This window comes from Archocentrus centrarchus, chromosome 16 (assembly GCF_007364275.1).
Source record: "Archocentrus centrarchus isolate MPI-CPG fArcCen1 chromosome 16, fArcCen1, whole genome shotgun sequence".
NCBI classification, from domain to species: Eukaryota; Metazoa; Chordata; class Actinopteri; order Cichliformes; family Cichlidae; genus Archocentrus; species Archocentrus centrarchus.
The window spans coordinates 32,900,163-32,915,774 of record NC_044361.1 but is presented as its reverse complement, the minus strand read 5'-3'; the positions used below and the strand labels follow the sequence as shown (position 1 = coordinate 32,915,774).

The following is a 15,612-nucleotide window of genomic DNA, read 5'->3' as shown; positions in this document are numbered from 1 at the left end:
AACTTTCCTTTACTTTGATCATGAAGCAGAAATCAGCTCAGTGAGAGAGAGGAGAGCTGATTTGTGTGCAATGCTCTTGTTCTTTTCACAGCATCTTGCAAATATTATGATATTAAATACCATAATATTTGCAGCATCTTAATATAATGAATATTAAATCCTCCTCCTACAGATCTGTTTGTTTTTTGTCTCAGAGGTTCTGCAAACTGTTTTTTTTTTTATTTGTGGCCCGATGATGTGTGAAATATGAAAATATGTTTTCAGGGAAGAACTCTGAAAGAGGTGGGGTTTGTCATGGTTACAGATCAAGTCAATGAGAAGAGTTCCTGTAAAATGACCACAGCCTAATTTCACAATCAGTCTATCAGCCACCTCTTTGCTCTCCATTCACGTTTCTGACTGCAGGAGACACAAAGACCCAGTGAGGATCAGCAGAAAACTAAGGATGGCAGTTTGTGACAAAAAGATTCTCTGGAGCTTCACGATGCTCCTGGCAGGTAAGACTGACGTGATGTTTTTGTTCCATTTTAATGACTGATCAGTGAAAACAGGGCTCAGAGGTTTTACTTTGACTCTGTCAGTGCTGCTCTGCATCCACACTACAGTATCAAATATCAGATCAGCCAGTCAGAATGTGGAAGAATAAACTGATTGTAGGTATGATGTAGATGTAGTGCATAGGTGGATATGATCATTTTAACCACCTTAAAGCTGCTGAAGGGGAAATAAAAAGGAGAAGTGCTTTTAAGAAAGTGTTTGGAACTGTGTGGCCCCGGGGCCACACTTACACTACTTTGCAAAAACACTGAATTACTGCTTTACAAAGTGGTATAAGAAGTATTTATACTATTGAATTACATAAAGGCATCTATCCTGCTCCATATATCTATGGATAGGAAATTTTATTGCATGCTCTAATTTTTTTATTGCCACTTATTTTACTTTTTTCATTAATTTTTTTTCTCTTACTCATTAAAAACTGACAAACTGAAATGAATTTTTAATCACTTGCTGTACCCCTCTCTGTGATGGAGGCTGGCTCGGTCCATGCTGGGAGCCTGATGAAGGTTCATTCAGTATAATTCAGCAGCTTGTTGAGTTGGTCAGTCAAGTTCCTTATTAGTCAAGTGAAAATAGGATTATATACATACAGGACTTCTCTTTTCCCCTCAGCCAGCTTTGCTGTGACAGCTCACTGCTTATCAGATCAGTTTGCAGCTTCGCTTCTGCACAGTTTGTCTTAATTGTGTCACTTACTCTGCATCACACCATTCTGCAGTCACTCGTCTACACAAAACTGTGTGTGTGGCAGTATTGGCATCTTAAACTGGTTTTATAGAATTTAAATTTGGAGATTTTTGCTTTTTAAAGTATTCATAACAGGGCTGAAGGTATCTACAACCCAGCTCCACAATTTTCAGATGTCCTGTTTGAGTCTGTCTGAGTCATGATGAGCGTTATTCATTCAACCACACTGAGCTGGAACACATCACTTCAGTTCTTTATGGAAACGTGTGTTTTTGTCACACAGATCATGTCTAACAGTTACTGAATTAAAGTTCACAAAGTCCAGAGAGTCACTGAATAAAAACATGCATGCAATACATAAAAAAAAATTAAATATTAATAATAGAATCAAATAAATTCAGTGAAAACACTCTAAAACTATAAAAAGCCTAAACGTGTTTCTGCAGTAACACGTGCACTGTGACATCAGTGGAATCAAACAGAAATCCTCTGCTCATTTCTCCCTCCATGCTCTTATTTTGCTAGTTAATTATTTCACCAAATTCTTATATTGTGACCAAAGCAGTTAATGCTGATGAGGAAGTTCACTTAACTGGTACACTTAGCGAGTTTCATACATATGTGTTGATTTACTAACAGAAAACTCACCAACAACTATTTTTCCTGTCAAATACTCACAGTATCCACTCATGACTCCAGCGTGATTTAACTGTGTAGACTCTACAGGTCAGAAAAAGCCAAAGGCAACTTGAAATCATATTTTATTCAAATTTTGCCAAAGCCCTCATTGTCTCTGAGCTTTAGTGGGTGTGTTTCCTGAATCACAGACAAGAGTTTAGATGTGGAACCCAGTCTGCAGTCTCTGTGTCCTCCATCCACCCCGATTAAAAAATATGAATAAAACAAATGCAATAATAACATATTTACACACTTTACCCCAAAACAAGATAAACTAGAAGCACTCAGAGAGCGCAAACCTCCACCAAGGCCATAGGGTCACTGACACTGTAATACGTGTATCTAAATACTGTGAAATAATCTTTCATCTTTCCCAGACAACAATGACCCCCTATCCCGCAATAGTGAAGAATCCTTAAAAAAATTCCTGGATCCAGATCGTGATCCGGATCACCGCCAAAATTTAATCACTTCTTCCTCTTGTCATTTCCAACCACTCCACTCATCAAAATCCGTTCATAACTTTTGGAGTAATCCTGCTGACAAACAAACAAACAAACAAACAGACAGACAAGCAAACCAACGTGACCGAAAACATAACCTCCTTGGCGGAGGTGAAAATCCCCAAATGTGTGTTTCTGCTGCAGTGTGTACACAGCGTGGCTGAGGTGGACGCTCAGCTGGTTTCTAAACATTACAGTTGCTTCTGAAACTGTTGCTTTCATGATGCGGCAGCCACGCGGTAAACGTTTGGTTCAGGGAAAGATTGTGGTGTGGTTTAAAATATGTGCCTCATTAAAAGCTTTGTGGTCATCCATGCAAGAACAAACATGCAGATTAGGTTAAGCAGCCGTCACTGTGTTGGAGGATAATCTTGGTTTGTTCTAACTTGGTCTATTTCCACATTAAAGTGGTTTCTGTGGCTCTGAGGGGAAAGCTTTAAAGTCCAGCCACATTTGTTCCTGTGAGTCTAACAGTGGACATTAGAGGGCGCTGTCAGTGGCTCTCTAAGATGAAGCATCTCTTCTTGCTGCAGTCATTACCAAACATTTTCTTTCTGTTTTGTAACATTTCTGTTTTCATGTCAGCTGAAATATAACACTTGGTTATAGTGGACCTCAGTATGAATGACAGAGAACAAACTTAAAGCCTGACCTGCAGCAGGCTCAGTGTGTGAAAACACAGAAAAAATATTTAATACATGTTGATAGTTTGTGTGTAACCAGATTTCAAATAACAGCCATAATATCCTGTCATAACTCTTTAGCAATTTTTACTTTTTATCCATCTGTGTTTCCAGTTGCTGTGGGTCAAACTGTGATCTATTCTTTCACGTCTACCTGTGCCGTCAAACGATCGACTCTCACCCTCCCCTGCAGCTTCACTCCACTGAAGTCCTTCAATAAAGGTGGAAGAGAAGTTCCACTAAAGATCGTCAGAGTCCGCTGGTGTCAGAAACATGAACTCTGTCAGGGTGACACCTCGTCTGTGTATGACAGTAAATCAACAAAAAAAGACTCTAATTATCAATACCTGGGAGACATGAAGACAAACTGTACTTTACAGATCAGAGACATTCAGCAGAGAAACAAGGGAACCTTTCGCTTCAGGATGGAGGCTGATAATGCTGCAGGACATTTTACTAACAGGACAGGAGTGACTGTCAGAGTTGTTGGTGAGAACAAAATATCCTGATTCTGCAAATAATAATCATTCAAATTTAATGAGTGTTCATTAAAACTAATGAACACTTTGATTTTAGATGGAACCAAAATGAGAATAATCAGCTCCAGTGAGGATAAAAAGCTCAGAGGAAATGAAACCATCACACTGCTCTGCACTTCAGTCTGCACTTTCCACCAACTGGAGGTCACCTGGTTCAGAGATGGCCACGCCCTTTCAGAGACTGGCCCCTCCCTCCACCTCAGCACCCTGACTGCAGAGGATTCTGGGAACTATACCTGTGCTCTGAAGGCCAATAACAAGACGCTCTCTGAGCCGCACAACCTGCAGGTGGAATCAGGAGGTTTGTTCAGTTTGTTTTTTATTTTCAAGAGCTTTTTTATTTTTTAAGACATCATCCAAACTGAGAATTCACCCACCCTACAGAGCAGGGTTATTACAGTTAACGAAAACGAACGAAATAAAGAAAACTGAAATTGAAAAAAACATTGTCGTTAACTGAAATAAATAAAAACTACAATTAAAAGGAAAAAACGATGACTAACTAAAACTGTATTGCGAGTTTAAAAAACTAACTAAAACTGAAATTATTGTGGATTGATCATTTTTCCGCTCTCCGAGTTTAAGCTGGGAGCGCCGTCGGGCAGCTGTGTGCGTGCGTGTGCACGAGAAAGCGGCAGAGTCGCTCTGAACCGACGGGGTTCTTGTGCGCTTCCGTCTACTTTATCAGTGAGATAGATAGATAGATTTTATTACAGACTCATAGTCCACATCACATAAAAACAAACACAAAACAATCAGTGAACAAGGGCACATAAAAAAACATAAAAAGACTCCTAATCTTTTAGGAGGCAGTCATACCAATGTTTCCAATATACAGATGTACATCTTACTGCACTGTATTTAATGTTGGTCAACAGTATGATAATTCTATTACTGGACTCATTTAGTCGACAAATAAATTTATACATAAGATTCCTTAAAACAGCCATCAGAGAGCTGACATTAGCAGACACAAACAGTTCACTGGCACTGCTCCACCTGGGCTTCTTTAATAAAAGTCTTAATGCATCATTATAAGCCACCTTCAATCTCTGAAGGCTGGCTTTTTTATAAGTGCACCATAAGTGTGCCGTATACAGTGAGGCACAGTATGATCTGAACATATTCAGTTTAACTTCATCAGAGCAATATCCAAATTTCCGAAATAAAACATTAGCTTGAACATATAACATTCGAACCTGGCGGTAAATGTCCTCATCATCTGATAAACGGTCTGTCAGCACATGACCAAGATATTTTACTTTATTTGAAATGTTCAATAAAATCCCAGACAACTTAAAAACAGGGAAAACCCTATATTTGTCTTCTTTAGTGCGACATATCATAATTACACTTTTTGATGGATTGAATTTAATATCATGTAGTTCACTGTATGTCGAACACACATTGAGCAGCTTCTGAAGACCAGCTGAGCTTGGACTAAAAACTACTACATCGTCAGCATACATCAAGTGGTTTACAACTGTACCTCCAACTATACAGCCAGTTCTACACAGATTTAACTGCTTAGAAAGGTCATTCACATAAAAATTGAACAATACAGGGGATAGTATGCTTCCTTGCCTGACTCCATTACTGACCCGGAAGGGTGCAGACACACAGTTGTCCCACTTAACCTGCATGGTTTGATTGGCATACCAATAAGACAGACATCTTACTATATATTTAGGCACACCGGCTTGACTCATTTTTAGAAATAGTTTTCTGTGGTTTACACGGTCAAAGGCCTTTGTAGCATCTAAGAAACACAGGAAGAACGTAGAGTTCTTGCTATTATAATTACTCAGGATTTCCTTTAGACCATATATGCACAGATCAGTGCCATGTTTAGACTTAAACCCGAATTGATTGTCTGTAGACATCACTATTTTTTCAAATCTTTGCAAGAGAAGTAGTTCAAAAATTTTAGACAATGTGCTTGCAAGGGCAATGGGTCTATAATTATCAGAGCTGCCAACTTTTCCTGCTTTGTCTTTAATCACAGGAGATAGAAGCACCTTCATCAAGGAATCAGGAATAAAGCCATGCACAACAAAACTAGTGAAGCACCAGGCAAGAAGAGGAGCTAACCTGAAACTTGCAAATTTGAGATGCTCAGCAGAAATAAGATCCATTCCTGTAGATTTATTTGTAGACAGTTCTTTGATTGCCTGATAAACCTCATGACTCCTAAAGATTTTTACAAAATTAACATTATCAGCCTGGTAGGGTTCACTCTGAACACAAGTAAATAGCTTGCTATAGTGCTTTTGCCAATGATCTACAATCAGATTCACCCCAGAAATACCATCTACTGTGCAAGGGACGGAGGGTTTACTGTTATTAATAGCTTTTACCTCTTTCCAGAAGGCTTTTGTATCCTTACCTACCAGCTTTTTAGCCAAGGAAGCCGCTCTCATGGTTTGCTCATTCTTTCTAATGAATCGTATAGCATATTTATATTTTGCATTTGCCAGCTTTTTTTGTTCAAATATAGGACCCTGTCTGGGTTTACCTGCTAAAGCCCAAGAGGTGGTAGCTTCACGGGCTTCAGCATGATATTGAGACACATATGTGTTCCAACTAGGCCTTATTTTGATCATAGTATTACTTTTATGGTAAGGCAGGCTAGCTTCCAATAAAGTTTTAATTATATCAGAGAATAACCCAGATATATCATTTTTATGCCGGATATTTGAGCAGTTGCAGTCCATGCATGAAACTGCCTCTCTTGGTAATGTAATGTTACATAACAATTGATCAGAGTAAGCATAATAACCAGATAGTTTTTCAGCAGAGAGAGAAGACCAGTCTATGTGTGTCTGCTTTTGGTTACTAGACACATTTACAGTTGTAGGTATATGATCAAATCTAATTGAGACCTCAAAAGGGATATGATCAACAAAGGACACATTGTACAAAATATTAATATATATCAAAGCAGCATGAGCATCTTCTGTAGTAATACAGTGGTCCAACCAAAATGTAGTATGCCAAGCTTCACTTATATAAGTGTAGCTATCTGCTGGCAAAAGTTCTCTACTTGATAATATTAGATTAGAATCTGTGCAGAAATAATTTAGATGTTTTGCAAACACAGAGTTTTTATCCAAGATGTCTGCATTCATGTCACCCATGACATAGACACTATTCAATTTCTCAGTTTGCATAAAGGAACTGATAAAAGCAAGCTTACTAAGATATTCTTCTTCATTATGAAGACATTCAAAGGGAGCGTACACATTTAAAATAATGAATTCTTTGTCATATTGTGTAACATGTACTGCAATACACCAGTCCACACCAAGTCCAAGCTTTTTTTCCACAGTATAGCTACTCCTCCTGGTATCCTTCCTCTTTTAATTCCCAAACTGAGGTCGGTAGAAGACTCTCCAGCACCAAGGAAACTATCATTAATGGAGTTTAAACCTTTTAAGTCTTGCTTGGCTAAAAAGGTTTCTTGTAAACACAAGATGTCGCACTGCTGCAGCCGCTGACCAACAACCAGACGGCGAGCTTTATCATCTGCGCTCTGACCTGAGCGCAGGCCACGACAGTTGTATGAAGTAACTTTAATGTCCATAGCAGACTTATTCCTTAATGCTCACACCAGCAACAGAGGCACATATATCCGTGGAGGAAAGAGTAGCGTTTGCGCCAATAATAGTTTTACGTGGCTCAAAATACCGCCTCACGTTTGTTCCCTCAGGCCAAAGCTCTGGATTATACATGACGGCCACATCACTACATTCGGCTGAAACTTTGAGGCATACCTGGTATTAGCAGTTTTGATTCTGTGGCATGTTACATCGTGCCCAAGGTTGACTTTAAGGTAAGCACATGGAGTTTCTGCTTCTAGATCAGGTGAGAATTTTGAGGCAAAGACACTCACCAGTTTAGTTTTCACTATTTTAATGTTCCCTGAGGCTCCTGTACCAACAATAGTTTGGCCGGCTTTCCTACGTCCCAGTAAGAATCCAGAGCGAGGCACCGACTTAGCAACTGCAGGCTCTTTGGGCTGTCGAGGATGTCGTTTCACAACCTGGCTCCACTTTGGAGATCCGGGTGACGGTGTGGTTCCTTTGGCGTACATCAATGGTGCACCTCCCTTCGAAGTTGAGAGAGGCTGTCCCTCCGGTCCTTGAAGATGGTGTCCCGTGTCCAGGGGGGCGTTCAGATCAAAGTCCGCAGGGCCATTCTCCCTCACCGGTGCCGACCCGCCTGCGGATCCCCGATCAACGCGTTGTTCCAGGGCAGACATCTGGCTTCGCAGGTCTGTTGTGAGATCGTGTAGGCCTTCAGTGACCTTAGCCTGGCATTGAAGTGTCTGCTTCATGGTAGAAACTGCAACATGGAGCTGCTCCATTTTGTTTAGCAGGCTGCAAACATCCAGGTTAGTAAAAGTCACTGGTGGCAACTCATCCAAGTAATGAGACACAAATCTAGGAACATTGTCCCCACATTCATTCAACACTTTAAGGCAGGCCTTCACATTATTGACGTCTTTTTGTGCTCCTTTATGCGAGATGTTAGGCTGCGTAGAGGTACAGAGCTCATACAGCGTCTTTTTTTTGATGTTTCTATCGGTTCAGAACCGCGGTGAAGTTAGTTTCAAATTGTCTGTGTAGATTCTCAGTCATCCAGGTCATAGTAGTCTCTGGAGCTTGAAAAAGGCGACTGGACTTCTTTTTGTTTCTTGAAGACAAGAAACAAGATCAATAGAGGGTCATAACCACCTCCAGGGGACTACGCCCACAGGGGTTTAAATACCTGGGTCTCTCCACCATTTGGTTGAGAACTGAAGAAGCCTTTTGGATGAGAGGTGAAACGTCTTCAAGAAACAAAAAGAAGTCCAGTCGCCTTTTTCAAGCTCCTTAGTTTCAAATTGGATATTGGATATTCGAGCTCCGCAGAGTTAGCGGCATCTAGCTCGCAGTTGATCCGATTCAGGGACTCAGATTTCGGCCAGCCGCTCTCTGCCGTTCCCTGTTCTCTCGCGCGGAGGTTCACTTAGGGACTATCAATAAATTTCCGAACCAAACATTCTTGAGAAACAAAAATCAATAAATTCCTTATCTTGTGACCACCTGTGAGGAAACTAATATCAAATCATGCCAATAAATTACATCGGTGAGGTACACACATTTTTATCCCATTTTAAGCCTTTTTATATTTTTTAGCAATTTTTTATGTGAAAAAATATGATTTTTCTTCAATAGCTTCCAGGTCATGTGACCCACAAACTCAAAATCCATGTGAAATTATTCTGATACACTAGACAGATGCGGCACACTCATTGTCTTTCCATTTTAAGCCTTTTTACATTTTTTAGCAATTTTTTATGTGAAAAAATATGATTTTTCTTCAATAGCTTCCAGGTCCAATAGCCTCCAGGCAGCACACGACCACAAGGTAATTAACACACACAACACACACAGCTACACAAGCATAAATGCGGACATGAGGTCGGACACTTCTGTAGGTTGTGCACAGAGGCTGCAAAGACCCTGCAAGTCTAATCAGCGAGCATCTAACCAAGCTAACAGAAGCAGCTTCGGGTGGCGGAGAACATCAGGATGCAGCTGGATTTGAGCTTTGACTCCTTCAAAGAGTTTGTTTTTGTCAAACACCACATGTAGCTGTTGTTAATCTACTGCACTGACACTGGAGTTTATTGGGAGTTTATTGTAGAATTTATTGAGTTTGGGAGTTCATGTTTTTCTTTGTTTCTCCCTGTTGATGTTCATGTGTGTCCTCATTATTACACATTTAGCATGTAGTGCTTCTGTCTTGTGAACTGTTGGTTGTTGAATATATTTCTTTATGGTATCTTTTGTTGAGTTTTTATTACACAATAGTCACTTTTGCGCATTGAATCTTGCACCTGACAAAGTATGAAAATACTAAAATTAATACTGAAACTAACGAAACGAAACTAAAACTAAGCATTAAACCTAAAATAAAAACTAATAAAAATGAGAAAGACCACTCTGAAAACTAATTAAAACTAACTGAATTAGAGAAACAAAAGTAAAAACTAACTGAAACTAAACGATAATGTAAAATCCAAAACTATTATAACCCTGCTACAGAGATATGTGATTGTTATCCTGCCATAATTTGAAGCTCAAAACAGAAGCTGGGAAAGATTCATATTCATCAGTGTTCTGCTGCTGCTGCAGTAACTTTAATGAAAAGTCTGAAACCCTGTAAATGGTGTTCTGAAAACCGTTTCAAATATTGGGGGAAAAAAGATTTGAAATGTTGACACTTGAGTTTTGAAAGAGCAAAGCTTTATTTTTAAAACTGCAGACACACATTTGCAGCACACTTCACAGAGAGTGGTGTTTGTCAGCGTTTTGTTGCAGTGGATTTGAAGATGTGTGTGTGTGAGATTACTGCACATCTTCAGGGGAACTTTTATTAAGATTACGATTAAGATTAATCTTAATATCTTATGATAGAATCACTAAGAAACAACCAACAAGAAAGAAAACAACAGCGGCTTACACAATGAAAACAAACAGGGCTGAAGGTATCTACAACACAGCTCCACAATTTTCAGATGTCCTGTTTGAGTCTGTCTGAGTTATGATGAGCGTTATTTGAACCTCCTTAAAATTCAACCACACTGAGCTGGAACACATCACTTCAGTTCTTTATGGAAACGTGTGTTTTTGTCACACAGATCATATCTAACAGTTACTGAATTAAAGTTCACAAAGTCCAGAGAGTCACTGAATAAAAACATGCATGCAATACATTAAAATTTTAAATAATAAAATCAGTGAAAACACAGCCAAGACATGTTTCTGCAGTAACCGTGCACTGTGACATCAGTGGAATAGAAATCTGTCCTGAACTGATCTATTCTCTTCATTTCTCCCTCCATATTATGTCTGGATTCAATGACAGCAGCTTTGCATGATTCACAATTCACAATAATGCTTATTTATCTTAAACTGGGACTTGGTGAGGCCCCTTCAGTTCATCCTCTGACTGAAACCACCTGTTTTAGCCCCTCCCACTTTTCTTCTATTGGCTGCTGCTCAAAAAAAAAAAAAAAAAAATCCTAGCCAGTCCATCTTAACCCCTTCAGTCACCGTGTACACAATTCATGATGTCTTTTGGGTCTAACTGAAACCTCTTTTTATGATATATTCAATATCCTAGGGCCTCAATTATTTAAAAAAAAAATTCATATAATCCATACTTAACAGTGTACATGAGTGCACTAGACATGTGTACAGGTGCACCTCTGTGCAGTGCTCCCTTTATAATTCAGTCCACCTGAAATTGTGACTCAGTCTTATGTCCCACCCTCTAAACAGCCACAGTCACCCATAAACAGCCTAGGCCAGGGGCTTCCTGAGCCTTGGCCCCTGTGGGACATGCTCGTGGAGGGTGGGAGTTACCCCTCCCTAATGCTCCCCGCTGGTCGTTGTTCCCTCCCCCGGGATGTGGATCCCTGTTGGTTCTGGGGTGGGTGACTGAATATTTTGGCATGGTTACTGATCCACTCCCTTCGGTGTTGTGGCCTCCGGCAGGGTGGGCTGCTTGTTGCCTTTGACTCTCTGGGGCCCTTGCTCTTTGGCCATGAGGGCTCCATCTAGCCCCCCTTCCTCTTCTGGGGTGTGAACACTGTTATCATGGGAATGTGTAGTCTCAGGTCTTATGAAACCCTGGGAGGGCTTTAATATAAATAAATACAAACGGGTAATTAAGCAGCACGATGGCGTGGTGGTTAACACTGCTGCCTCACAGCTAGAATGAAGCTAGAAGGTCTGGCTTCAATTCCACTTTGGTCCAGGCCTCACTGTGTGGAGTTTGCATGTTGTCCCCATGTCTGCATGGGTTTCCTCTGGATGCTCTGTTTTCCTCCCACAGTCCAAAGACATGTGATTAGTGGGGTTAGGTCAGGGGTCGGCAACCTGTAATACGGAAAGAGCCATTTGATCCCGGTTTCCACGGAAAACAAAACAGTGAGAGCCGCATATACTGTACCAGCGGAAGCCGGTAGCAGCTACCGCGAGTGACGCGTATATTGAGAAACGAACATAAATAAATAAAATGATTTTATTTTAATGTTTCAAGATCACAGTAATGTTCCAATTTAAAACTACAACAAAAACCGAACTGACAAAAATAAAATGCACTTCAATTGGATACTTGTAATTTACTTCCGTGAGCTGCACAGAGCCACAGATTAAGCCTGAATGAGCCGCATGCTGCCGACCCCTGGGTTAGGTTAATTGGTCACTCTAAATTGCCCACAGGTGTGTGTGTGAATGGTTGTCTGTCTCTCTCTGTTAGCCCTGCAACAGGCTGGCAACCTGCACAGGGTGTACCTGCCTCTCGCCGTATGTGAGCCCCCGCAACCCTGAACAGGATAAGATGATGGATGGGCAATTAATTACATAAATACACTTAAGAAATGTGTTTAACTTACATTTCTGCCTTTCTTTATGTATTCTCTTTTTTACAGGTGGGGATAATAACCTGGCTCTGGTAGCTGGTGTGGTGTTTGTGGTCCTGCTGGCTGTGATCATGCTCATACTCTTCCTCTTCATCATCAAAAGGTACAAATATGACTGCCTTTAGTGTTTTGCTTAAGTACCTTGTACTTAGGTTATATGACATTTTAGAGATTTCACTTCTATATACTTATCCATCCATCCATCAATCTTCTTCCACTTATCTGGAGCCAGGTCATGGGGGCAGCAGCCTAAGCAGAGAAACCCAAATCTCTCTCTCACCAGCCACCTCAACTTATCCAGGGGGACACCGAGGTGTTCCCAGGCCAGCCGAGAGGTATAATCTCTCCAGCGTGTCCTGGGGCTGCCCCGGACCCTCCTCCCAGTAGAACTGCCCGGAACACCTCGCCCAAGAGATACCCACCTATTCAGGTGCCCAAACCACCTTAACTGGCTTCTTTCGATGTGGAGGAACAGCAGCTCTATTCTGAGCCCCTCCTGATTGGCTGCACTCCTCACCCTCTCTCTAAGGGAGAGGCCAGCCACCCTTCAGAGGAAGCTCATTTCTGCTTTTTGTATCCGCGATCTCATTCTTTCGGTCACTACCCAAAGCTCGTGACCACGGGTGAGGGCAGGGATGCAGACTGACTTTGCTTTCACGCTCAGCTCTCTCTTCACCGTGATTGACCAGTGCTGTGTCCACATCACTGCAGCTGTGACCCCAATTCACAATGACCAACTCCTCCACTCGAGGCAGCATCGTGTCTCTATAAAGCATTTATCAAAAACTATTTTTGATATATCGATATCTATATTTATGACAATAAATAATTAAATCACACTTTTTTTAGATGTCACCTTTTTTTTGTGCACGTGCTTGTTTTCTTTGTAGTTTTTGATGATTCGTTGTGATTGTGGTCATAATGTTACAGGAAGCTGGCAGCAGCAGCAGAGGATCAGAGAGCTGTTGGAGGTGAGATGGAGCAGAAGGTGAGTTACGGATGGGAGGAACTTCCTCTATTATCAGATTATTTTTATTGAGAGGTGTGAGGATGGATGGTTAGATTGAGAGATATCTATAATGTGATGACTTAGTTAAGAATAACAGGCTCAGACTGCAGGCGTAGAGTTTCTAAAAGTAGAATGCAGAGCCTTCAGCTGTGTAGTCATGGCTGGCTCAGCTGACCCTGCCTTATGCTGCAGTAGGCTCAGGGGGACTTCATGTGAGGCACTGTCTCTCTCTCCTCATCCTCAACCTCCTGCAGCAGATGACTGCCCCTCCCTGAGCCTGGTTCTGCAGGAGGTTTCTTCCTGTTAAAAGGGAGTTTTTCCTTCCCACTGTCATCACATGCTTGCTCATAGGGACATGCGGAGGGTTGGTGTGATAGAGGAGGATGTTGGGACAGGGTGAGATGGAGGCAGGTGATCCACTCTGTTGGATCATTGAAAAGAAGAAGAAGATGAAGATCAGTGTTTCTTTTACAGAGTTAACTGCTAACAGGAGTCTTTCTGTCGTCTTCTTCCCCATTTTTACTTCTCTGTGGTTTGCAGCATCCTGAAAACATTTATAGCTGCGTTCAAGAAGAAGCTCACAACCAGGAAGCCAGCCGAGCTGTGGAGGACGTCAGCTACGCCGCCGTTCAGTTCCAACAGAGGAGACAGAGGGGCAGGTAGGACAGCCAGATGTTTCAGCTGTCGGGATGGAACGTCCACATCTGTTTTGTCACGTTCAACAGCGATATTAGACACAGATCTGAGGAAGGAGCTCAATGTTGATAAATATAAAAATTATGAAAATTTGGAAATTTATTTCATGTATTTAATACAACACAGAAATACAAAGCAGACAGCTTGGTAACTGCGCGTTAAACAGAATAAAACGACTTTTGAATCAAATGAGTTAAAATAAGGACAAGCTGTGTCATATTTCAGAAACCTGCCTGGTGATGATAAAAGTTCATCCTTTTGACAGACTAAGTGAATGAATGTTTAATCAGTTTTTCACACATTGTATGTGTTCTTATTCAATTTAATATGAAGCATGTATGGAAGCTCCAGTGACTCAAATGTTCAAAGATTCACTCTGTTTGTTTTTTTGTGTTTCTGAGGCACGTGGAGGAGGTCGAGGATGCCGTCATCTACTCTTCAGTAGCCAAATGAAGCTGCAGCCACATCTTACTCGTGTCCACAGAACTCAAATTCAACACCCTGACCACAGGAGAACTCACTGCCATCTGAAACTTGATGTTTGACTCAAACTCTCTGACCACCACTGTGTGGAGGACCCATCATAGCTGATCTTTGGTTTCCTGAGTTTGTAAGTGTGAAAGCTCCCTGCTGAACAGGGAGGAGGAGGAAAGACACAAACACAGACTTTAAAAAACATTTTAAAACTCCTTGTATTCATTTTTAAATTAATAATGCCAAGTAATACAAAATCTGTAATTCATTGTGTTATGTATTTTTGTTGCTGTGTGAAAAAAACAGTGTGTAAATTATTTAAATAGAATAAACTAATTTACTTGAGGGTTTCTGTTTTTATTTAAGAAACAATATAGATGTAGTTGACTCAAAGGTTTGGACACATCTGCTCATTCAAGGGTTTTTATTTTATTTTCTACAGCACGAAACTGACCTGAACGTGTCAAAAATAAAGTAATGCAGGGATGAGTAGTTAAAAAGAACAAAATAGTGGCCATGGCTGGCCTTAATGACAGCTTTATACACTGGTTTAAGGTCAGCTTAGTGGGTCTTGTTACACCTGTTGTTAACCTGTCCAGGTGTACCCCTCCTCTCACAGCTGGGATCGGCTCCTGAAGGTTTTCTGTGGGCTGCTTTGAGTTGTGGGATGGTGTCATCTCCTCTCCTTTCATGATGGAATAGACACATTTTTCACAAAGTGATGGACGTGATACATTAATCTGGTAGCTGTATATTAATCGGCAAAAATGCTTATCAGGGGCACCTGGGTGGCGTAGTGGTGAAGCCGGCGACCACATACACATGCAGCGTTGCGGTGCAGGCGGTGCGGGTTCGCGTCCCGGCCCGTCGCCAATTTGCCTGCGTGTCTTCCCCTGTATCTGTCCCCCATTTCCTGTCTCTCTCCACTGTACATAAAAGCTGCTGTGGCCAAAAAAAAAAAATGCTTATCAGAACTGTTTCAATTTGAAAATGTAAGAGAGTCCCTCTGTATTTTGGCCCTGCCCCTTAATCAGAGGATGCTTCAGCAGCTGAGGGTGACTCCACATGGAGCTACACTTGTGATGGAGCTGGGCCTTGGAGAACTTTTAGCTGTGGTTATTTTGGCTGCCACGCACAGACACACTTGGCCACTTGACTCAGTTAGAAACCAGAGAACATCGAATTTCATCAAGAGCACTTTGTTCCACAGGAGCGCTCAGAAGAAACGTTCATGTTTTTGATAGAGACAGTAGACGCAGTTCATTTTTTACAGCTTTTCCTTGCCCACATCAACAATGTCTCACAC

At 41.2% G+C, this 15,612-nt stretch overlaps 1 protein-coding gene across 1 annotated transcript; it reads left to right on the top strand.

The window, feature by feature from the left end:
• The first annotated feature begins 438 nt into the window (after positions 1 to 438).
• LOC115794227 (uncharacterized) lies at positions 439 to 14,548 on the top strand. The gene is made up of 10 exons (XM_030749604.1): positions 439 to 497; positions 3,227 to 3,601; positions 3,689 to 3,952; positions 7,511 to 7,515; positions 7,817 to 7,924; positions 11,849 to 12,011; positions 12,137 to 12,230; positions 13,058 to 13,115; positions 13,677 to 13,795; positions 14,234 to 14,548. The coding sequence occupies exons 1-10, from the start codon at positions 446 to 448 to the stop codon at positions 14,283 to 14,285; spliced, it is 1,290 nt and encodes a 429-aa protein (XP_030605464.1). The 5' UTR covers positions 439 to 445; the 3' UTR covers positions 14,286 to 14,548.
• The last annotated feature ends 1,064 nt before the right edge of the window (positions 14,549 to 15,612 follow it).

Excerpts from the sequence above, each read along its gene's own strand:
- LOC115794227 (XM_030749604.1), top strand. The coding sequence starts at position 446 with ATGGCAGTTTGTGACAAAAAGATTCTCTGGAGCTTCACGATGCTCCTG. Across the intron at positions 498-3,226 it reads CTTCACGATGCTCCTGGCAG|TTGCTGTGGGTCAAACTGTG; the intron begins GTAAGACTGACG and ends CTGTGTTTCCAG. Across the intron at positions 12,231-13,057 it reads TTCCTCTTCATCATCAAAAG|GAAGCTGGCAGCAGCAGCAG; the intron begins GTACAAATATGA and ends ATAATGTTACAG.